General features: G+C 36.7%; 1 protein-coding gene across 7 annotated transcripts in view; it reads right to left on the bottom strand.

Annotated features, from left to right (window-relative positions):
- The window catches only part of TUSC3 (tumor suppressor candidate 3), a 197,907-nt gene that overhangs the window by 19,017 nt on the left and 152,852 nt on the right, over window positions 1-26,038 (bottom strand). For 3 of the 7 annotated variants that reach the window (XM_070364139.1, XM_070364137.1, XM_070364138.1), the window contains 2 exons: window positions 12,844-12,907; window positions 1,548-1,646 (listed from right to left, as the gene is read on the bottom strand). The exons of 2 other annotated variants lie outside the window; for them this stretch is intronic. In XM_070364139.1, the coding sequence (XP_070220240.1) occupies window positions 1,548-1,646; window positions 12,844-12,907 (163 nt within the window). The remainder of the gene's footprint in view (window positions 1-1,547; window positions 1,647-12,843; window positions 12,908-26,038) is intronic. 2 more of the 7 variants (XM_005890956.3, XM_005890957.3) reach the window with 1 other exon arrangement.

Raw genomic sequence — 26,038 nt, 5'->3', positions numbered from 1 at the left:
AGAACGTGCAAAGAGGGCACAGACGGATTCTGATCTGGGCAACGGTAATCACAGCGCTTGCACTATATCCAGAATAAAAACCACACTGGGATCAAAAGGGCAGATTTCAAAATATATTTCCCCTTCCGCACTCCTCCTCTCTCTCCCATGCACTCGCTTGTGCACTCCTCTCGCACACACATACACAAATAAAGTGGCAGTGGGGGGGGCTGAAGTGATTTTATATATATATTACACACTATCTCACTACTTTAATGTGATAGGATGTATGATAAATATATGAACATGTAAGAATTTGTCCTTATATAAATACTACTCGTTGGTCCCAAGAACATCACATTCTTTATGCAAATGATAAATCATAAAATGATGTTCTGAACAATGATTAAGTAAACAAAGTAATGCATTCCTTGCTTCTGTGGTTTCTTTATAACAGTATGTAAATGGCATCAGGGGAAATGAGGGTAAAGGATCTATTACATCCAAAATATTTCAACACTAAAGATCCCTAAGGATTGTATTTAGAAATCACTGTGACTGACTGACATTCATGTCACCATAGCTAAAACTCCCCATAAAGAAAATAAGTCTGGATTTGTATTTTAAACTTTTTAATAAATTAAGAATCTTCTCCAGATGCCTATGTTCCTCATACATACATTCTGGATTTTAATAGGGTTCAGAAATGCAAAGCATATTGATAAAAATCTTAATTATAGGTTTGTGGAAGCATAATCATAAATTCACATAGGGACTTTATATCAATTATGGGAAGATTTGTGGCAGGAAATACTGAATTTAAGGCTCTCTCACATTCTTTGACCCGTGCTCCTGAGGGCAGAAGATTTTTCCTGTGTTTTTTCCCTTTTCTTGCCAAAAACACTTCATAAAAATGTGTAATCTCTTACTGGAACTCCCTGAGGGGAACAGCTCTGTCAAAGGATAAAATAGTCACCTGGTTAAGACACAAAGCTGAGACTCGGTAGAGTTGTGAATCTTGGAATATCACTGGAAAAGGCAAAAACCCTGAAAAAGATAGTACCACAAGATGCCCCCTTTCAAAATGTAGCTCAAAAGAGGTTTTGGAGGTAGTTGGAAGGCATTATAATACTTCGGGGTACAACACTTACACACAAACTTCTCTGTCTGAATCAGTCCTTGAATGCATAGATGGCTCTTGTGGCATAAGGGACATATCATTAGCCTATAAAACCTCTGAAGACTCTGTCCCTAGAACTTTCCCCCTCTTCCTGTACGGTGGACATGACCAAAGAGACCATAACTTCAGCAGAGATAAATCAAACCACCCCCAACAAGGGTGAATAACAACTTTTCTTTACACCCAATTCCACAGAAAAGCACCAATCCCATTTTGGAAGAAATGTATTTTTAAATATTTGTGCACACACCACACATCCAAGAAAGAGAAAAAAGTAAGAAACGCTGCAGCTGTCTTCAAACCAGAACCTTTCTTAAGAAGTTCATTTACAAAGGATTTTTATCTATTTCCCATTTGATTTAAATGAACTTGACTAAAACAAACTTACAAAGATACCAACACAGAGACTTACTCCGTCTTTTTCCAACATCTCCCTTGGATGTTGCCGCTTCATTTAGAAGAACCATCCCCATGGTGATAGCAGCATCTATAGTAATTGTCAAGGAAACATTAGAAATAGATGCAAATAAAATCTATTAATTGTTCTGGACCTGAACATCATGTGTTCTGTACCAGAATGACTGAATTACACACGCACACAGAGGTGAATGCAACTTACTCTCCTGATACAAAATTACTGGTTTTCATGTATTTAAATAAATATGCCTTGATTTTTAGACTACATAACCTCAAACTTTGCTTTGTGAGATTTTTAAGGTCTAATTCTAAATGCTATTAAATTCCAGGACTTTAATAGTGCGTATGAATTATATACTCTCAAAACCAATAATGATATTGCACCTTATACATAAAAATATACATATACTAGTTACACTTAGAATGACATTTCATTGGGCAATCACAGAAAATTAGAATATACTCAGCATGGAACCAACCAACCAGCCTTGGCGGATGCCTAATATGTACAAGAGAGAAAGCTACTAAAAACCATCCCCTTGCCTGACAAAAATGTTTCTGTTGTTTAGTTGCAAAGTCATACGTGCCTCTTTGCAAACCCATGGACTGTAGTCCGCCAGGCTCCTCTGTCCATGAGATCCTCCAGGCAAGAACACTGGAGTGGGTTGCCATCTCCCTCTCCAGGGCATCTTCCTGACCCAGGCCTCTCCTGCACTGGCAGGCAGGCTCTTTACCACTGAGAAACCAGGGAAGCCCACCTGACATACATATACACATACCACTAAACTTTGAGGGAATTCGTGGTAACAGTTTGAAAACTTCTGAAATTTAGATAATTATAAGTTCTTTGTGTATCAATTGTGTAATGATGGGGATGTTACCAATAATCAACTGATAGAAAAATTAAAAGCTTATTTCACTGAAACTGCGGATAGACAGGAAATTTACTGCTTAACTTAGTTCTTTGAATTGATGGGACTGATGTAGATCCTTAAAAAGGAGTTCAATTAGGATTGCCCTTCCATTTTTTTCTGGCAACACCCTTTTATATTCATGTATAATTCTATCCATTTAAGTGTACAGACTTGCTGCTGCTGCTGCTAAGTCGCTTCAGTCGTGTCCGACTCTGTGTGACCCCATAGACGGCAGCCCACCAGGCTCCCCCATTCCTGGGATTCTACAGGCAAGAACACTGGAATGGGTTGCCATTTCCTTCTCCAATGCATGAAAGTGAAAAGTGAAAGTGAAGTCGCTCAGTCGTGTCCGACTCTTAGCGACCTCATGGACTGCAGCCCACCAGGCTCCTCCATCCATGGGATTTTCCAGGCAAGAGTATTGGAGTGGGGTGCCATTGCCTTCTCCGGTACAGACTTGAGCTACTGACAATTCACACAGATTTCTGGATTAATTTATCTCAAACACATTTTCAATACATGTTTGAAATATAAATCACATTTAAAAATTATTTTATATAGATACTACAAACAAAACAAATATTTATTTTATGATGCCATCTACTGAGTAGCTTCCAAAATATAACATTGGGGGAAATAGCACTATTTTTTACTTCTAGGTAAAAATAAAGTTTAGAAATTAAATGCTTTAAAATTTTAACTAGATGAAAGCTGTATATTAAAACAGTCTTAGGATAAAACTGGATATGTAAACACCCATGTGTACACTGTATGTGTTATTAGCACACAGAGACATAAATATTCACTTAGGGAGAAGTTATTAAGCAAATTACATTTTATTGGATATTAACTATGGTCAGTCAAGTGTAACATACCCCTGTTAATATCTTCAGAATATATATATATATATATATATATATATATACACTTTTAAAAAAATTACTACTGTTCCTTCTGTAGGGCTTCCCTGATAGCTCAGTTGGTAGATTCCACCTGCAATGCAGGAAACCCCAGTTCGATTCCTACATCAGGAAGATCCGCTGGAGAACGGATAAGGCTACCCACACCAGTCTTCTTGGGCTTCCCTTCTAGCTCAGCTAGTAAAGAATCCATCTGCAATGTGGGAGACTTGGGTTCAATCCCTGAGCTGGAAAGATCCCCTGGAGAAGGGAAAGGTTACCCACTCCAGTATTGTGGCCTAGAGAATTCCATGGACTCTATGGTGCATGGGGTAGCAGAGTCGGAAGTGACTGAGCAACTTTCACCTTGTCAAAAATTGCTTTGTCACTTTGTCCCTCTGTAGATTTGAAAACGGCGTGACCAATGTATTTCTCATTTGATTGCTTTTGAACTTCACACAAATTCGAACAGTGTTATTACAAAGCTGTAAGATTTTCATCAGAGTATACTGATAGTTATTGCTTATCTTACTCAAGGACATTTGTTTTTGTTTCCAAGTGTTAAAAATACTCCTACAAGGAATATCTTCTTATATGTACATGTGAAATATTTTTTCTAGGGTCTACACCTAGAGGTAGAGTTTTTGAGAGGCTGATATATGTAGTTTCAAATTTACTAGGTATGATCATATTCTGTAAAACAAGTAGTGTTAAAAGAATTACCATTTTTTTACACTACACTAACACAGTTTTGCTGAACTATTGATTTTATCAAACTGTTGAGTAGGGATCTGTCTCACTAGTGAGTCAGAGTTTGTCTTTTGATATGTTAATTCCTTTTTTTGCTTAAGTTTTTGTATTGTGCTTACTTTTTTTTTTTTGCCCATTTTCCCATAAGTATATTTGCCTTTTCTTATTATCTTAGAAGATGCTTCAGTTTTTTCTGAATATGAATATTTTGAAGTGTTACATACAGATTCTTCTACTTGTCTTTTAAATTGTTTACTTATCAGAAGGTTGTCATTTCAGTATGGTCAAAATTGTTATTCTTTTCCTTTATGAGCTTTGGTTACTGTTTCTTACTTATGAAATTAATTCCTACCCCTAAGTCTTAGAAATACTCTGTTAGTTTTAGATATACAATATTAAGTGTCTGGACATTTAAATACGTTAGGAACTAATAATCACCAGAAGTCTAGTAACCACACGTCCCATACAGAGTTATTAAATGTTATCAACCATATTCCTTATGTTGTGTATTACATCCCCGAGACTACTTTAACACTGTAAGTTTGTGCCTCCTCGTCCCCTGTTTTGCTCAAGCCCTCACCCAGCTGCCCTTTGCAACCACCCTGTTTTCTGTACCTATGAATCTGCTTTTGGTTTGTTGTTTGTTCATTTGTTTTTTAGATTCCACATACAAGTGAGATCATAAAGTGCCCGCCTTTAACTTATTTCACTTAGCATGATCTTTTAGATTCATCCATGCTGCTGCAAATGGCAAGATTTTTCTTTTAATGGTTGAATATGTGTGTCTGTACATCGGATCTTCTTCACCTGTTTATCCACTGATGGACATTTCGGTTGTGTCCATATCTTGGCTACTGTAAATAATGCTGCAGCGAACAGAGAGGTGTATATATCCTTCTGAATTAGTTTTCATTTTCTTCAGGTAAATATTCAGAAAATTACTGAATCATATGCTAGTTCTATTTTTATTTTTTTAGAAACTTTCATACTGTTTCCCATAGTGGCTGTACCAAATGAGATTCCTCCAATCCTCATCAAGGTTTATTTGTTGTCTTCTTGATGACAGCCATTCTGACAGGTGTAAGGTGGTATCTTACTTGGATTTTATTTGCAGTTCCTTGATGATTAGTGATTTAGACTGTCTTTCCAAGTGACTGTTGGAATTATGTCTTCCTTAGAAAAGAGTTTAGTCCACTCAAGTCCTCCATCTAAACTGTGTTGTTTGTTTCTTGATATGAGTTGTGTATCTGGATATTAACTGCTTATTGGATATATAAACTACAAATATCTTCTCCCATTCAGTAAGCTACCTTTTCATTTTGTTGATGGCTTTTTTTCCAATGTGCAAAAAGCTTCTTAATTTGATGTAGTCTCACTTGTTTATATTTGCTTTTGTTTGCCTTGCCTAAGGAGACAGAGCGAAAAAATTATTGCCAAGACCCATGGCGAAGAGCATCCTGCCTGTGTGTCTTCTTTGAGGAATTTTACGCTTTCGGGTCTTACCTTTAAGTCTTTAATTCATTTTGACCTTATTTTGTATATGGTGTGAGAGAGTGGTCCAGTTTCGTTCTTCTGCATGTAGCTGTCCAGTTTTCCCAACACCATTTATTAACGGGGCTGTATTTTTCCCACTGCATATTCTTTCTTTTTTGTAGCTTAATCGACCATAAGTGCATGGGTTTATATTGGGCTCTCCAGTGTGTTCTGTTGATATGTGTCTCCATTTTTGTGCTGATTCTATACCGTTTCTCAGAGAAGGCAATGGCACCCCACTCCAGTACTCTTGCCTGGAAAATCCCATGGGCGGAGGAGCCTGGTAGGCTGCAGTCCACGGGGTCGCTAAGAGTCGGACACGACTGAGCGACTTCACTTTCACTTTTCACTTTCATGCGTTGGAGAAGGAAATGGCGACCCACTCCAGTGTTCTTGCCTGGAGAATCCCAGGGACGGGGGAGCCTGGTGGCTGCCGTCTATGGGGTCACACAGAGTCGGACACTACTGAAGTGACTTAGCATAGCATAGCATAGCATAGCATAGCGTTTCTATTACCATAGTGTTTTGTGCTGGGTCTTGGTTGCTGTGTGGGCTTTTCTCTGGTTGTGGAGAGAGGGGCTACTCTCTGGTGGTGCGTGGGCTTCTCGTTGCAGTGGCTCCTCTTGTTGCGGAGCATGTGTTCTAGGGCATGCAGGCTTCAGCAATTACAGCACGTGGGCTCAGTGTTTGTGGCTCATGGTCTCCAGAGTGTAGGCCCAGTAGCTATGGCACAAGGGCTTATTTGCCTTGTGGCATGTGGGATCTTCCCAGACCAGGGACTGAACTGGTGTCCCCTGCATTGCAAGGTGAATTCTTAACCCCTGGACCACCAAGGAAGCCACACAGCTTTTTAATACAGTTTGAAATCAGGGTCTGTGATACCTACACCTTTGTTCTTTCTCATGATTGCTTTGGCTAAACAGGGTCTTATGCAGTTCTGTGCAAATTTTAATTATTCTAGTTTTGTGAAAAATGGCACTAGTATTTTGAAAAGAACTGCACTGAATCTACAGATTGCTTTGGGCAGTATGGACTTTCTATATCTTTAACATAAGGCAGGTAATGTCATGGTTTTCCTCAGAGTACTCTCTACTCACAGTGAGATGGAAAGTTAATCATCTGAAGACCTCAAAATGACCTCCAGGTGGCACCTCATTTGTACCCTGATCCACTTCTATACCGCTCTGCCCTTGTTGGCTCTTATTCGTGTCCTTGGTATTTTTTCAACAAGAAGAACCCTCTGCCTCAGGATCTTTGCACCTGCTATTTCTCTATCTGAATGCTATTACCCTGAATGTCCGTATAACTCACTCCCTCACTTCCTTTGGGTTTTTGATCAAATGACAGTAGAGAAGCCTCCTTTGAACACTGTACTTCTTATCTTGCTTTATTTTTCTCTATTAACATTATTTTTTAAAAGAAATTTAGAACTTGTATCTTTTTAATTCATTTACTGTCTCTCTCCTGTCACTACAATGTTAGTGCCCAAAGGGTAGGGAGTTTATTTTGTTCACTATCTTACCCAGTACCAACTAGGCTCTGATATACATGATTGTAATCCTCAGTTTACACATAAGAAAACTGAAGCCATCAGAGATCCAAGTAACTTGTGCAAAGCCACAAAGTTAGTGAGTAAAAGGTACAAACCAAAAGAACACAGAAGAATTGAAGCAGGATGGTAACAGGGTTAGAAGAAAATGATGAAGGAACAGCAAAGGAACAAAACAGTTCAATCTGTTTAACAATGTATATCTTTATACTAAGCATAAAATTTTATATCAAGTGAAAATGCACTTAACAATATAATTGCATCTCTTTACAAATAATAAGAGAAATTCAGGGAAAGAAAGATAATAAAAAGTTAAAAGCAACTGTCTTGGGGTAATAAGGTTGTAGGGTTTTGTTTTCTATTATTTATACTCTACATAATAGTAGTTTGCAAACTTTTTCTGTGAAGGCCCAGAATGTAAATATTTGCGGCTATGCACGCTGTATGGTGTATTGTTACTACTCAATTCTGCTACTGTAGTGCAAAGTAATCACAGACAATTCACAAATGAATAGGTGTGGCTGTGTTCCAATAAAACTTAATTTATAAAAATATCAGTCAGGCTGGAATTGAACCTCGCTGGTCCTAGTTTGCCAACCCCTGCTATAGAGGATCTGAGACAGTGCCAAAGATACTCTAAACTGTTATGTCTGAGAGGAAGTTAGCTTTGCTCTTATGTGAAAATAAAGAAATGCAAAAATCCTTGTACACATGATCTCAAAGCAGGAACTTTAAAGCAAAGAGATTATTAGATATAGGTGTTATGTACAACCCCAATATAAAATACTTTATTAGAGGGCAGCAGGGTCAGGAACTAAGTGTGACTTTTTTACTTAGAATGTTTCCTGCAAAAGTGAGTTTTCTAGTCATTAACAAGGAAAGACCTGTGAACCTACTTTAAACTTGATGGCTGTAACTGAGATACGTGAATTACACTAAATGTCTTAAACTAGCCAACCCTCCTCTTTTATCTAAAAATACTTTTGAGCTTAAAAACTTTGAGCATTGAGCATTATTTAGGTCAAGTTCTATTCTGTCAATGAAAATAATTTTTGGTAAAAGAGAGCCTACATAATAGTTATCATTTGGGGGAAAAATCACATTTGTAATGTAAACATTTTTAGATGATGTACTGATTTATAAACACAGGAAAAAGCTTTGACTGTAACATCTGCCAGAGTTAATGTGTAGGGCTTCCTTTATTGGGTGGAAGGCTGACTGATTAATGAAAGCTCTTACAAATCTCTGAGAGATTCTGTGTCAAACTCTGGAATAACAGATACTTTTCTGTCATAAACTGATGGGTGTAACCATTTAACTAAGCCTTATTAAAGAATCTCAACATTAAGAGATATAAATATATACCAGCTAAATGGTAATGTTCCTGAAACTTTTTCTATTGTCCTGAGATTAATGTCTGTGCCTACATAGACACAAACACACGCACACGCACACACACCTTTGTTCTACTTCATGTATAACTTTGCACATCTGTATTCATTAATATAACATTATACACTTCAGCTATTACTCTCCAGTCCCCTGCTTATCTTGTCAATCACTTTCTTACTGCTAAAAAAGTCAAAATATTGACATGATCCTACATAAAACAGGAGCTGCTGTTTGTGTAAATAACAAAATCCACAGAAAATGAATATCCTAGAAATGAATGTGCACAGAAATGCACATATATTTGCATTACATTACAATCCATTCTCAATCACAAATGATGTTACGTTTACGATGGCTCCTAAGAAGAGACCCAGGATTGTCAGTTTAAAGATAAATGTGAACAAATGTTGGGAAAAAGTCAGCATATTATAGAAGACTTTATCTAAAATATCTTCAACTTGTATCCATCATTAATTTTTTTCTGTAGTATGTTTCTCCTTGGATATAACACATTAAAAGAAACATTTGCTGTCTATCATAGACTGAAAATAAGTCAGAGTAAAACTATACTCTCATAATAGATGGAAAACAAATGTTTTTCTCATAGGAAAAGCAAATGTGATCTTTATAAAAACACATATTTTTAAATATTTAGAAACAGTTGTTACTGCTAGTATAATCTTTGCCTTTTATATGAGAACCTTTACTCCTAATTGATATTTATCTCATGTCATCTTGACATCCCAGAATTTAGAGGATGTGCAGAATTAAAGGATAGGTCAGAATTTGTATACTTGACAGTAAAGCCAATCTGAGAACTCATGTGTCTGGTTTCCACTAGCATGTAGAACATGTCTTGGTGAATTTAGATCAGATTCAAATTTCTTAGCAACGTATGGAAAGATATTTATTATCCAGCCAACTAACCTTTCATCAGTCTGCCCTGCACAGTCTGTGAATACTCTTTCATTTTATGTTTTTTCTACCTGTTACACCTTCCACTGGAATAGTCTCGCTCACTCATTCTCCACCTGGGGTGAAGTCCTTTTCTACTGTATAAAAACCTGGCTAAAAAGTCAATTCAACTTTTCGATGCATCAAGTTGCCTCTTGATGCCTCATACTAATTAAAATTATTTTCCTATCAGCCTGCTGCTGCTGCTAAGTCGCTTCAGTCATGTCAGACTCCGTGTGACCCCAGAGATGGCAGCCCACCAGGCTCCACTGTCCCTGGGATTCTCCAGGCAAGGACACTGGAGTGGGTTGCCATTTCCTTCTCAAAGCATGAAAGTGAAAAGTGAAAGTGAAGTCGCTCAGTCGTGTCTGACCCCTAGCGACCCCATGGACTGCAGCCCACCTGGCTCCTCCGTCCATGGGATTTTCCAGGCAAGAGTACTAGAGTGGGTTGCCATTGCCTTCTCCAGTGCATGAAAGTGAAAAGTGAAAGTGAAGTCGCTCAGTCGTGTCCGACCCCTAGCAACCCCATGGACTGCAGCCCACCAGGCTCCTCCATCCATGGGATTTTCCAGGCAAGAGTACTGGTCCTATCAGCCTACCTTCTTGCAAACAGCAAATATATTTACAACAGGTGTTAAAACATAACTGAATGAAAAATTTAAAAAATATTTTATTTGGAAAAATATAGAGATTTATATATTAGCCTTAGTTCATATATTCCTTATTAAAATGTCATAACATTTTTTATTATTTTTAAAAATAGCTTTCTCTCAAAGACTACTTAGGGTTTTTTTTCCCTCCTAAATAGGGTACTGAAATAAAAGACTACTAATGGAGAAAAATCTTATTTCTACTAAATGTCATTCTATAACCTATGACATCAAATGACTCCATCTGTTTGTTCTTAGATTTTTTAAAATAAAATTTTGTATGTAGCAACTGCATCTAATGATCTGGCTTACTAAATTAGGAAGAGAAAACCAAAAGGCAGAAATTTTCTCCAAAGATAAACAAGAAGTTACCACCTGGAATTTGCATTTTTTCAACCCACTCCAGTATTCTTGCCTGGAGAATCCAATGGACAGAGGAGCCTGGAGGGCTACAGTCCATGGGGTTGCAAGAGTCAGACACGACTTAGCGACTAAACCACCACATAAAAACATACATGCAAATTACAAAAAAAAAATTATAAAGTAAGTTTTAAAAAATTAGTAGATACTGCCAAGTAAAATCAGAAATTATTATATAATGGCTTCTTCTAAACTTTTGTTGATTTTAATGAGCCCACCATTTTAAGACATTTTCTCTTTTCATAGATACAGGCAAATAAAAAGAACAGCAGCGATAAAGCAACAAATAGTTACTAGCAGCAGAAAGATAATACATTTTACTGTTAAAAATCTACATGGAAGACTTCATACTGTTTGTAAAATTTCTTTGCGTCCTAAATCTCGGCTTGAGGTCAATAAGCCATGAAATGAAACGTTGGGGAATTCCTGCCATACAATGGAATGATGGTCTCAATATACCTTTTCATTCCTTTTGCTAGGTATTTCTGATTTAATAGCTGCTCTGAAAGAAGTATATTGCTAAAATGCTACATCATGGATTGAAAACAAAAAAAAAAAAAAAAACTATACAAATAAGAACCAAAAAGTTAACCTGCAAAACGTATTTCCCCTTTTCTGTAGGTTCACGTTCTACGGTTTCAGTTACCCACAGTCCAAAAACATTAAACGGAAAATTTCAGAAATAATTCGTAAGTTTTAAAGTAAGATTCAAATGCCATTCTAGCAGCATGATGAAATCTCACATCTTCCTGCCCTGTTCCTCTGGATGTGAACTGTCCCTCTGTCCAGAGTGTCCACCCTGCATTCACTACCTGTTCAGTGTCACTCAGCAGCCATCCTGTTACCAGATCAGCTGTCGTGGGGTCGCAGGGCTGTGTTCAGGTGACGCTGTTTTTAGTGGCCCCAAAGCACAAGAGTAGTGATGCTGACAGTTTGAATATTCTCTTACTATGCCTAGTCTGTAAATTAACCTGTACCAAAGGTATGTATGTCTAGGAAAAAATACAGTTCTTTCTCCAAACTAGGGCAAGGCAATTAAACTTTGTGGGTTTTAGTTTTCCTAGCTATAAAATGAGGTTTTGCTCTAGTAGAGTTCTAAAAATCCTTAAAGGTTTAAATAGTTATGGTTATATCAGATACTAGAAAATTGGGTCTAGACTGCTTTATTTGAAGATGAACCTTGGTAACCCGGAGAGTAATCGAATTTTATAAACGACACTATAAGGCACACTTTAGATCCTGACAATGACTCAGTACATTCAACACTATAAACTTAACATACAAACGTTTCCACAGGACTCACACAAATGTCAGTGTTCCCCCAAAGTATAACTGTGTGCCCCAAAATTAACCTTACTTCATGCTGCTGCTGCTGCTGTGTCGCTTCAGTCATGTCCGACTCTCTGCGACCCCACAGACGGAAGCCCACCAGGCTCCCCCGTCCCTGGGATTCTCCAGGCAAGAACACTGGAGTGGGTTGCCATTTCCTTCTCCAATGCACGCAAGTGAAAAGTGAAAGGGAAGTCGCTCAGTCGTGTCCGACTCTTAGCGACCCCATGGACTACAGCCTATCAGGCTCCTCCGCCCATGGGACTCTCCAGGCAAGAGTGCTGGAGTGGGGTGCCAAAGCCTTCTCCTCTTCTTTCTAGTAATATGTAATCTGTTTTTTGAGAAATGAATCGTACCTCTTTGCTATTTTGCTGTCTTCTTTACCCTTCTACCTCTAAACCATAAATTGTACTGTATTATCTAATTCATAACATTTAGTCTTCCATGTTCCAAAAAGTTGTCTAATTATCCTAAATCTTCCTCTTCTCATTTACTATAACATTTAAGGGAATTAAGATAATTTCTTTATCCTGCTTTTTATATAATAGAACACTTTTTTTTCCTTCCCCATTAAGATTCTAAAGGGAAAAACCATACAGACATCACAAAAAAACTCTAGCCAGAGATAATCAAAAGCTATACTTCAAAATTCAATAGTCAGTAAAAAAAGAAAATTATAACCTATTAATGATTTAGAATTTTAAAAATTACATGGTAAGAGAAAATAGTTAGCATAGGAATTGGAAAATTAGTCACATGGTAAAGTTTAAAATTTAATGTCTCAAAAGTCTTGATTATTTGTTAGGAAAAAAATCAATTTGATAGCATGCAGCTCTGCTTTGTTCTTCTCAACCCATCAGTACTTTAAAGGATACTTAGTACCAGAATAATGTGTGACTCTGCCACGAATTGGACCTGGCTGCTCCCATGAATGTAGCTCTATAAAACAAGACAGAGAAGCAAAAAATTACAATCTGGGGAAAAGCAGGGTTTTGGCAGCTTTTTCTTTGTATAATTCTATACCTTGAAGATTAACAATGGATGAAGCTATGAATTAAGCTCCTATTTATGGTTTTAGAATGAAATAATTAGTTATTTTTGAATAAAATAATTCTCAGTTAACTAGAACAGAAGAAGCCCTGGTGGCTGATGCCACTGTCAACTGTAGAAAGCAACCTACTATCAGAAGTAAACTTAGTATAATTTGTTAAAAGGTTTACCACAAAAACATACACCAACTGTAATGATTCTTCCAGAGCCTCCGTAAAATATACTTAATATAGTGTAACACACAGATTAGAGGAACTAAGATTAATGACTCTATATCCTTTAAAGTAAATAAAAAATGACCAATCAAAAGTTAATGACTCTTTTCTATACTATCAAAGTTTTTAAATTAAGGAGATAGCTTTACAAACGCATTTATTTTAAACTGATTTTTTCAAAACATAATTATTAAAATTGTTTCATCCTATTGAGAAAGGTATAGTTTCCTATACCTGGTAAGAACTATATTAGTTGATACCAGTCAATTATAGAAATTTGACAAAAATCTCCATGCAGGATTATTTTGCTTCTGAAAACCTGATTCCCACAGTAGTTTGGCTTTCATGGAAAAAGTATTTAACTAAAAGTCAGGACATTATTCCTTTTTGTCCTTAACCCTGGTATGTCACCCAATCTCTCAATTATTCAATATTCCCTCATCCATAAAACTAGGAACTGGATTAACTGAGTCCTCTGATCTTTTTGAAGCATGTACAGTCTTGTGTGTATTGTTATCAATTTTGTCTTGGTATTTTCATGTAGAGACTGCTTTGGTACTTCAGTCTAAGCTACTTTGTTTCCATCTCTAATTTCTCAATCATTTGTAGTGCAGCTGCCTCATTCAAACGTGTATTTGGATATATTTTTAAAGAATAGCTTCAAGCAAACCAACTAAAAACAGCCATGTGTGGTTTATTTACATTATAGCTTATGAAGAATATTGTCACATATATTTTCTATTTTATTAAATATTACTATATTGACAACAGTGTAGCAATACAAATACTATAAGCAATGTGTTATATATTATTTAAGTCTGATTAGAAACTAAGACTCTCATATCACAGAAATGAAGGTTTTATTATTCTAATAACTATAGCAGCATAGATAATACCAAATACAATGATACCAAGTACTAATAACAACTATTTATTAAGCACTCATTTTGTATTTAACACAAGTTCTACATGCAATAGCCCATTTAGTTCTAGTAGTCATAACAAAGGTATTTTTATTACAGCCACTTAATCAATAAGGTAACTGAGGCTCAACAGAGGTGAAAAATTGCTTAAGTTTTCGCATCTGCTGTGTGTAAAATCTGAGATTTGAAATTAGGTCTGTGTGATTTCAGATCCTGAGCTCATATTCACTATACTATCGATACTTAGTTATTTGCTGGACACTTGACAGGATGCTTCATATAGATTATCCCATCATATCTTAATAACTATATAAAATAGATGTTATTCTGTCTTCCAAACGAGGAAACTGAGATTTAGAGAAATGAACTAAGATTGCACAACTAGTAACTGGTGAAATTTGGAGAGCAACCTGGGTTTGACCTCCAAGGTCCATGCCTTTTCCATCATATAATAACTTAGCAAAAGACAGGAAGAAAAACCTAGTGGAAAGTTTTATAAAAGTTTTTACTGGTGATCACAGTTAAATGTTGACCATTAAAGGAATTAAAAATCAACATTTATGTGACTGACTGAAATATCTGACTGTAACAACACAGAATAAGATGCCCAGATGTATGTGACAACTGCGAGGAACTTGGATTAGAACCACAGTGCAGATACTATGCACTTATTTAGGCAATGGGGATATCAAGTGTAACAAACAGCAAACAAAATGAAACAAACAAATCCAAAAAAATGCTTTCACAAGCTTACACATTCAAACTGTGAGAACACATTTTGTCTACCAGAGTGCGACAGAGACATTACTGGCACATATAAAAGTCAGAAGAGCAAAAACAAGAATAAAAGAACAAACAAGCACTCTAGAGGTCTTAAGTGCTGACCTTGGAGGGAATGTTTCATTTACAGGGTTACCTAAAGCAATGCTTAACACAATTAAAATCTAACTAAGCTCACCATTTTAAGCTAGTCTTTAATATATGTATTTAACTGATGCATGTACTTTGAAAATACTTTGGAAGAAGGAACACTGAGTAATTCCTTTACAACTTCAGCAAGCATGATGTTCATTTATATTCTTTCCACCTGTGATTTTTACTAATTCTGACAAGGGAAATGTCAGTAACTCATGGAAATTTAATCCTAAATATTTATTTAACTTGGAAATGGCAACCCACTCCAGTATTCTTGCCTGGAAAATTCCATTGACAGAGGAGCCTGGTGGGCTATAGGCCATGGGGTTGCAAGAGAGTCGGACATGACTGACTAAAAAACATTTTATGACACCAAGAAAACGGCAAAAAAAAACTTAGATTTGATATTGTCTGGTGTTATCCAAATGCCACTTTCAGCCTAACATCAAATCCACAAGAGCACTTTTGGTCCTTTCTTTCATTTTAAAATACACAACTGCAGAATGAACTAAGATCTTGTCAATAGCTAGAGGAAACACTGCTGTGATGATCTTTTACTATCACGTGGATTCTTCCTGTCCATCTCTTCATGCAGCTGGACTCATCAGTAGGGAATGTAAACTTTATTTCTGTTCATTTTCTTTCCCTCTTGTATACGTCAGGAAAAATGACCTGTGTGAATCCTTTCACCTTTTTCTGTACCTTGTTTACTATCCTCCAGTACAAGAAGAGCAGACACATGAAATTTAAGAAAATATTTAAGCGATAATCTCTCAACTGTCTAGCATATGATTCTCACTCTGCAACAGAAGTACTATAACAGCAAAAAAACATGATGATTTATTATCAACGTGAAGACAGAATGTAGGAGAAAAATCTTGTATTTCCTTTGGCAGGACTTCCAAGAAGTCAAATGAGTTTCCTCATTGCTCTTAAATAAACTTGTGTCTTTAATCTTGGCTATTTAAGATCTGCCAGTAGAAGAGCAACTGCTTTCGTGATCAAAGCCTACGTACAGTGAGGGATCCATTTTTCATATATGATAGTCAATCCTTTTTTTTTAACTACATAACTCTAAATAAAGAAGATGCTATTTTAAAATATACAAGTTTGTAGCAATGCAGTAATGACATCATAGTCCTGAGTCTCCTTTGTGTGCTCAGGCACCCAGAATACTAAAAGGAAGTAATCTTGATTATTTCTTTCTCAGTTTCTTTGTGAGAAGACGAACATCTAGGAAGAGATTTTCTTTAACTGTTAAGACAAAATATACTCTTTTATTTAGTGTTGAGTATAACAGAAGTATTCCGAGGCATTCTGTGACCTTCCTAATGTATGGTACTATGATCTTTGGAACCAGTTACTTGCGTCTTTAGTAAAAACAGTGTGAGAGTGGGCAGCAGGTGGGCAGGCTTCTGTTGGCAAATGGGAGTGTCTGGATCACCACTGCTGGTGCAAAACAAGTGGAAATCCTGAGGTACTTAGCCCTCTGAGAGTCTAATAAAAGATTTCTCTATTTCTCGATAGTTACATAGTCCCAGTCCTTTCTTTGAGGTTGTCTTCTTATACATCAAACTGGATAAACTTCTCTGAGGTAGCACTGGTCCTTACAAGGCCGTGACACCAAGCAGCAGGTGTGATATAGATCAGACAATAAATAGCTCGGCCAAGTCCTTCTGGACTTGCCTGAAATAAGAGACATAGATAGGGATGGTTACCTACAGCCAGATGGCAAAGAATGCCACTGTGCTGGATTTCCCCAGGCTAGGTAGGTATGATTGGTCTTATTCAAACTCTTCTCTACGAAAAGCATCAGCCCCGCTAGTACAGTGGAGACACACCTCTCCTTAGGAGCTTTACCTGAATTCACAGGGACCATAAGATCAGTAGGTCAGGTACTGTAAACAGGGGAGGTACGGGAGAGAACAAGTAACAACACAGAACAACCAAACCAAAAAGCTCCAATCAATTCTAAGGAAATCCTAAGCAGAATATGCAGAAATAGTTCATCATAACTGCTCCTCCCTAGAAGGTCAGGCAATGAGAACCCAAAGTGCAGGCAGGCCTGAAAAATTCTGAGGAGACTGTAAGACTACCCTAAAGCCCAGACACTAGTGAGACAGCTACTGGGGAGAACGTATGCTTGTAGAAGCACTTTCTAGTTTTTGAACAAAACCGATACTATGACTGACGAGAGAGCTTCTCATATTCACTGTGCTTTCAAAACGTTGAGAGGTTAAATAATATGACAACATAGTATGACTGTTTCTTTCAAGTGTACCGCAGAGGTTGACTTAAAAGGTCCTGTGACTCAGCTTCTAAGTACATTTTAGTAATTAATATTTTCTTGACAGCCCATTTCTAGACTTATCAATTCTTCTATTCATCAATGAAAGAAAACCTGGAATGCTTAGTAGAATTACTCTCATGGAATATTTTTGGTAACTAAAGTAGTAAGTTCAAAATGAAAAGTTACTTGTTAGATTCTTCATTTTAAAATCCAACTGAATAGCTTTTGATATGAGATACACTGAATATGTAGATCTACAATGCAAATGTTTTGGGAACTCTGTCATATTAGATATATATGAAAAGTATAATAGAGTAAAAGTATATATGGGCTTTTTTCCTTTTTATCTTTTACAAAAAAATCATCAAGGAACATTACTATTCTCATGTTGTTAAAAATGTAATCTAAAGTACAAGAACAACAACAACAAAATACAATGTAACATGAAGCTTAAAAGTCACATTATTCTATGTTAAAAAGTAAAATCACTCATTTCATATCACTAAATATTTTGTATCTGTGACTGGCATAAGAAATGCACTAGGAAGATAGTTTTTCTGCCCTACTCTAACTTTGCAGATGAATTGAATGATTTCCCCCAGGAAAGCCATTTAACCTCTCCGTAATTCATTTTCCTTGTACAGATCATTTTTTGTTGTTGTTGTTACTTATGGGCCTATTAGGTGATAAAAAAAGATGTTATTATCAAGAGAAGTCTATAAAATGGATTTAAACAAAAAATAAGCAGAAAAATGACCACTGTCTTTTGAAACCTAGTCTCTCATATTTTTCTTTTTTGGATTATCTGTGAAAATGGATATTCACATCTTCCCTCTCAATGCTCCCATGATAAGTCTTTGATATTCCTCTGTATGAAAGCATATTCATGTGGATGAAAGCACCTGAGATGCTAGGCAATTATTCCTTAATGATGAGTCTTGTAGTGTGTCTATTAGATAATTCCCTGATCACTGTTTGCACTTGGTATTTTTCCCTGTCACTTCCTCACTGATTGCGACCTGAGTGAAACATTGCTAAGTCTGGATCCCATTGCATCACGTGGAACTACCTGCTGTGATGGGTTTTCTAGTCCAGTTTCTTCAGATGCCTTTAGTTCATATCCTTGAAACTTCTCGCATATTGTCTTAGAGTGATACTCTCTCTAAAGTTCACCTAATGCCAGTTCACCATCTGCTTTAAAAGTTCAGTGCCATCCGTTTTCTCTGGATGTCCAGGATCACTGCATTCTGATGAACAAGTCTGGAAAATCACTGCCTCTAAATCTTTGACATTAGAGACTTTATCTTGACATTTGATGTGAAACATAGCACAATGGGATGATAAATGAAACCTGTCTCAGAAATGAAAATGACACTGATAAGGACTCAGATATTAGACCCATATAACACTGCTGACAGTACCCTGGATCTGCAAGTCTTGAGAATGGGTTTAACGACGGCTGGGCCTGGTTTAGCCTGCTAATCTGCCAAATGAGACATCAAATTCTTGGGTGTGATTTTCTATTTCTTTAAGCTTACTACTTTGAAAGCTTCAAATCAGTAGCATTTACTTTCATACTTAATCAGTATACTAACAATGTGAATCCAGGTATATAACTAGTATTTTGTATCTAGAGGCTAATATACAGCTTCTGGTTCTTCCATAAAGACTTCACAGAACCAAACACAGCAATCGTCTTCAACAGAAGCACCACACTGACGGCTGGAGAATCTGGTTACAGACCAGGCTGCTGTGTAGGCTGGGGTGTGTTAACCGACCTGTGGGTCAGTTTCTGCATCAGCAGATCAAGGATGTTATAATAATTTACAGCATTCAGAAAAATATGACATGAAGTGAGCCTTCCTTAAGTGTTGGCTATCGTTATTTCTGTTTGTTCAGCTGATATTTATTGAATGTCTAATATGTGATAGGCACATTTCTAGACACTTGAGATAAGAGTGAACAGAGCAAAAATCCCTGGCCTCGTGGGGTTTACTGGAGAAGGAAATGGCAACCCACTCCAGTAGTTTTGCCTGGAGAATCCCATGGACAGAGGAGCATGGAGGGCTACAGTCCACAGGGTTGCAAAGAGTCAGACACGACTGAGTGACTAACACACACACATGGGGTTTATAGCCTGGTGTTTGTGCACATGCACGTGTGTGTTGGGGGCAGGGAACTGGAGGGGGAGAAAAGCCCAATGAATATAAATAAAAATAAAATATATTATCAGATCAGATCAGATCAGTCGCTCAGTCATGTCCGACTCTTTGCGACCCCGTGAATCTCAGCACGCCAGGCCTCCCTGTCCATCACCAACTCCCGGAGTTCACTCAGACTCACGTCCATCGAGTCAGTGATGCCATCCAACCATCTCATCCACTGTCGTCCCCTTCTCCTCTTGCCCCCAATCCCTCCCAGCATCAGAGTCTTTTCCAATGAGTCAACTCTTCGCATGAGGTGGCCAAAGTATTGGAGTTTCAGCTTTAGCATCATTCCTTCCAAAGAAATCCCAGGGCTGATCTCCTTCAGAATGGACTGGTTGGATCTCCTTGCAGTCCAAGGGACTCCACAAGAGTCTTCTCCAACACCACAGTTCAAAAGCATCAAATAACATAAAATACTACTATATGGAACATTAAATTGAGACTACATCAATTCAAAACAAAATCCACATACTTGTTTATATATTTGGGCTTATTAAAATAAAGAGGTCACTGAAAATGGTAACGTACTTTAATTAGTAATGGTTCTGTAATTGAAATAGTGAAGAGATAAGTTACATCATTTGTCGTTGACATTCCTTTCTCTTCTCACATTTCTCCTTTAGATGATTCATACTCTTCAATTCAACAGCTCTTGGTATGAAAGACTCCTTCTTAGCCAGGACTATAGTGTTACATCTTGTAGGGTAACCACTAATTGGATATATCTACTTGAATATCTCACTTGAATGTCCTAATACTCTAAAACCAAATGTTTTTCAAACATGTCACTATTCTCTGCACAAAATTATTTATCTTGGCCAGACTTCTGTGCTTCTGTCAATAATGCAACCATTTTTCTAATGATCCAAGTTTCAACTTTACCATTTCTGCCTACATCAATTGTAATGCCAGTGAACACTTTCTACCCTATATTTGCCTTTTTTCTATTACATTGACACAACTGACTGTGTATGGATGTTTATCATATCATGCTTGGATTATGGGCACTCTAATCTTTAGTCTCCAATCTCTCATTTCTAGCTAAATCTTCCAAAATCTCCACTTTCATCAGTCTACTGCTCACAAACCTTTGAAAATTTAAAACTGCTTAGAGGCCACAGCTCTTGGCAGTAAAGTCAAACACTTTTGAATCAATCGATTTATCAATCAAGCCATCTAGTCATTACTTAACAGTGAGAGAGCTGTATTCCATAAAATGAGAAAACAAGTACATGTAAAAAACATGGTTTTTTTTTTTTTTTTTTTTTTTTTTTGCTGAAAAAGAAACATGGGAACATGCACATGGAGATCTCTAACCATACAGACAAAATAAGGGCAGTGTGCTTAACATTCTAGAATTAGTAAGCCAACATTTCAGTCTGTGCTTGAGTTGCCTCTTTGTAAATCGGGATGATAACTGTATCTTTCTTACTGAAAACTGCTACTGGAGTGAACAGATCAGAAGTTAATTAGCTACTAAATTATGTGGTATTCAGTAAGGACTCTATAATTTAGCTATGTGTTCAGTGAGTTCTAGAGAAATATAAAAGATGAACCAGAGGGATGGTATGGGGAGGGAGGAGGGTTCAGGATGGGGAACACATGTATGCCTGTGGCGGATTCATTTTGATATTTGGCAAAACTAATACAATTATGTAACCAGAAGGGAAAGAGACACGTGTACCCCAATGTTCATCGCAGCACTGTTTATAATAGCCAGGACATGGAAGCAACCTAGATGTCCATCAGCAGATGAATGGATAAGAAAGCTGTGGTACATATACACAATGGAGTATTACTCAGCCATTAAAAAGAATACATTTGAATCAGTTCTAATGAGGTGGATGAAACTGGAGCCTATTATACAGAGTGAAGTAAGCCAGAAGGAAAAACACCAATACAGTATACTAATGCATATATATGGAATTTAGAAAGATGGTAACAATAACCCTGTGTACGAGACAGCAAAAGAGACATTGATGTATAGATCAGTCTTATGGACTCTGTGGGAGAGGGAGAGGGTGGGAAGATTAGGGAGAATGGCATTGAAACATGTAAAATATCATGTATGAAACGAGATGCCAGTCCAGGTTCGATGCACGATACTGGATGCTTGGGGCTGGTGCACTGGGACGACCCAGAGGGATGGTATGGGGAGGGAGGAGGGAGGAGGGTTCAGGATGGGGAGCATGTGTATACCTGTGGCGGATTCATTTTGATATTTGGCAAAACTAATACAATTATGTAAAGTTTAAAAAAAAAAAAAAAGATGAAATTACTGTAGTGTGAAATGGAAGGAAAAGGCTCCAAAGATGGTTAACTATAAACAGGGTATTTCAATAGAGATTATGTTGAGATACATTAGGAATAGTCAGAGCGAACTTTAAACAGGTGGAAAATGACAAGGAAATTAACAGAGGATGGGAAGGGGTTTGAAGGTAAGACATGATTGGGATGCCACAGTAAGTACACTTTTTCTAACACTATTTCCATTAAAAATTATATCTCAAAAAAATTATGGTCCCCAAACATCCTGTCCTCATTTTCACCTCTGTATGGGTTTTCTTAAGGCTGTTCCATTTTTTTTTCTTTCTGATCCATATCAAGGAGCAATCTTTATTCTTACTGGGTAACCAAAATTTAGTGTGATTTAATAACTCTAATTCTACCTCTTTTAATAAAACTTTGCCTCAGGGTAATGAATAGTTAATGCCCTTAAACTATTATAATACTGTCTATAACATTTCTTCTGTATCTTAGTCACATATGGATTTATAATGTTAGGATTCTAGACTTAAAACTCACATGAATACCACTGTCTCAGGAAAAAGGATATATTACTTGTAGAATACAGAATATTTCAATTTTTTAAAAAAGAGAACAGGCTTCAAATACTTGCTTCAACATATTTTAAAATAATTAAATACAAAATATATTTACAAGTGGTTGACCAGATTTCCCAATCAAAACCACTATGAGATACCATTTCACACCAGTCAGAATGGCTGCGATCCAAAAGTCTACAAATAATAAATGCTGGAGAGGGTGTGGAGAAAAGGGAACCCTCTTACACTGTTGGTGGGAATGCAAACTAGTACAGCCACTATGGAGAACAGTGTGGAGATTCCTTAAAAAACTGGAAATAGAACTGCCTTATGATCCAGCAATCCCACTGCTGGGCATACACACTGAGGAAACCAGAAGGGAAAGAGACATGTGTACCCCAATGTTCATTGCAGCACTGTTTATAATAGCCAGGACATGGAAGCAACCTAGATGTCCATCAGCAGATGAATGGACAAGAAAGCTGTGGTACATATACACAATGGAGTATTACTCAGCCATTAAAAAGAATACATTTGAATCAGTTCTAATGAGGTGGATGAAACTGGAGCCTATTATACAGAGTGAAGTAAGCCAGAAGGAAAAACACCAATACAGTATACTAACGCATATATATGGAATTTAGAAAGATGGTAACGATAACCCTGTGTACGAGACAGCAAAAGAGACACTGATGTATAGAACAGGCTTATGGACTCTGTGGGAGAGGGAGAGGGTGGGAAGATTTGGGAGAATGGCATTGAAACATGTGAAATGTCATGTATGAAACGAGATGCCAGTCCAGGTTCAATGCACGATGCTGGATGCTTGGGGCTCGTGCACTGGGACGACCCAGAGGGATGGTATGGGGAGGGAGGAGGGAGGAGGGTTCAGGATGGGGAACACATGAGAAATAAAGGAATAAAAAATTAAAAAAAAAAAAAAAAAAAAAAGAATTAAGTTATACAAAACATGGAAAATGATGAAATCCCTAAAAAAATATATATATATATATTTAAACCCTAAACTGTGAAATGATTGTAAAACTCTGTATATTTAGTGTAATTTAGGAATTTTTTAAAATCTAGAGCATTTATTAATAACTGTATTTTTAACATCTTAGATGAAGCTAACAAATGAAGTTAAATTCCTCAAAATAGCATAAAGAACAGTTAAGCTCAGGAAATATTTTATATATATATATATCTTAGAGAAAAAGTGATGTTTTAAACAACTATGTAGAGTGAATGTTATTTAAAATTAATAAAATCACAGTGTACTCTTCTCAAATTTAGACTGGGCTCATTAAATAATATTTTTTTATTAAGAAATTTTTGCCAATAAAAATTTTAACAAGTAAACATTGATATTTGGTGGTTATCAGTATGTACTATAAGCACATAATTGAAAAAATCATATCTCTCCAGAGATTTCAAAAATGTATTCCCAATCCAGGGATCGAACCAAGGTCTCCTGCATTACAGGAGGATTCTTTACCAGCTGAACTACAAGGGAAGCCCAGGAATACTGGGGTGGGTAGCCAATCCCTTCTCAAGCAGATCTTCCCCACCCAGGAATCAAACCAGGGTCTCCTGCATTGCAGGCAGATTCTTTACCAACCGAGCTATCAGGGAAGCCCTCCATCGTTAGTAATTTATTACAAATGTTCTTGTGTATTTATATGTACTTAATTTTTAACACATAAATTTTTTGGGGGGTATATAATTCCATTTTTAAAATATGTGCTTTTTCTTTATAGATTTTAAAAATCTTACCTGAGAGATTGCAAATATCAAAATGTGAACTTAGCCTCACATATTGAGAGTTTGTGACACCGCAAGTATACATGATTGATTTAAAGTCTAAAAGCTTCTTTTAACTGTGCTTTTTTTTTTTAAACTGGCTAATTCATAATAGATTACTCAGATTTGTTCTTAATCAAAAATACACAATGGGGGGGAACCAGGCACCCACAGATTTTGTATTGAGATAGCTAAGCCCAGTCAAAACTCAAACTATAGATTTAAGACTTTTGCAATTTTCTGTATGCAAATTATATGTCAGTTCTAAAGAGGTATATTTTCGAAGAAATATTGTTTAGAAAAAATAAACAGAAACAAGAGTCTTTCCATCATATCTATAATAAAATTCTTCCATGAGTTTTTCATTATAATCAGGAAGGAAGCACTTTTTTCCTAAAACCCAACACTACTGGGAGGAATTTGAAATGACATTTTACTGATTCTTTATTTTTCCATCAGAGTATCTTTTATATTATTTTTTTAACTTTATCAGAGTATCATTGATCTACAGTGTTAGTTTCAGGTGTATAGCAAAGTGATTCAATTATATACACACACATATATGCACACACACACACATCCTTTTTTAAAATTCTTTTCTTATATAGGTTATCCCAGAATAATGAGTAGAGTTCCCTGTGCTATATAGGAGGCCCTTGTTGAATATCTATTTTATATATAATAGTGTGTATATGTTCATCCCAAGCTCCTGATTTATCCCCACCTGGCCAAGTTTCCCCTTTGGTAACCATAAGTTTGTCTTCTATGTCTGCGAGTCTGTTTCATAAATATGTTCATTTATCGTTTTTAAAAATTAGATTCCACACGAATGGTATATATGATATTCATCTTTCTCTGACTTACTCTGCTTACTATGATAACATTTAACACCATCCATCTCTAGGTCCATTCATGTTACTGTAAATGGCATAATTTCATTATTTTCTTATAGCTGAGTAATATTCAACTGTATTTATATGCCACTTCTTTATACACTGTCGATGGACATTTCAGTTGGTTTCATGTCTTGGCTATTGTAAATAGTGCTGCAATGAACACTGGGTGTATGTATATTTTCAAATTATGGTTTTCTTCTGGATATATGCCCAGGAGTGGGACTGCTGGATCATATGGTAGTTCTACTTTTAGTTTTTTAAGGAATTGCTTGTAAATGCTATGTACAAATCTGATTTTTTATATGACTGAAAAATGTCCATCTGGTATTTAACAACATGGAAATCCTTGGTGAACTAGTGTGATTTTCAGATGAGTGATGGGTACAGAAGCCAGATGGAAGGACACTGGGAGTGACCAGAAATGAACTGAGATCATGGGCAGAGACAACCCTCACATAGTCAATTAGGTCATGTTATGACTGCAAAGACCAGGAGAGAGGTGTGCTACTGAGAAATTTTAGCAATAAACCACGTGGAATACATTAAATCAAACTTTATTTATGATTTTCCAAAATATCTTACAAGTGGCAACTAAGTAGATAGTAGACCTTACAGGAAAAGGTATTGACAAGGAGGATATGGTTGAAAAAGTGGATGGAGATTCTGAAGAAAGGTTGATCTTAGTGTTCTTGGGGACCAGTTAAGTCCCTTGGAAGCGGGTGAGAGAACAGAAAATATGAGAAATCAAAGAAAATGGACAAAGATGGAACAGCAGAATAAGCAGGAATAAGAGAATAGAAGAAATTGAATTCATTGATATTAATTGCAAGTCTGAAAGCTTGGATTTGGAACTATTAAAAATTTCGATGAGGTTTCAGGTAGTTCCCAAGTGAGCAGTTTAAGTGAAATGAACAAGTACGTTATAGAATTTAAAGAGAAAAAAATGAAA

The sequence above is a fragment of the Bos mutus genome, chromosome 27, assembly GCF_027580195.1.
Source record: "Bos mutus isolate GX-2022 chromosome 27, NWIPB_WYAK_1.1, whole genome shotgun sequence".
Lineage (NCBI taxonomy): Eukaryota > Metazoa > Chordata > Mammalia > Artiodactyla > Bovidae > Bos > Bos mutus.
Note: the sequence above shows the minus strand (reverse complement) of the source record. Positions and strands in the feature narration are given on the sequence as shown.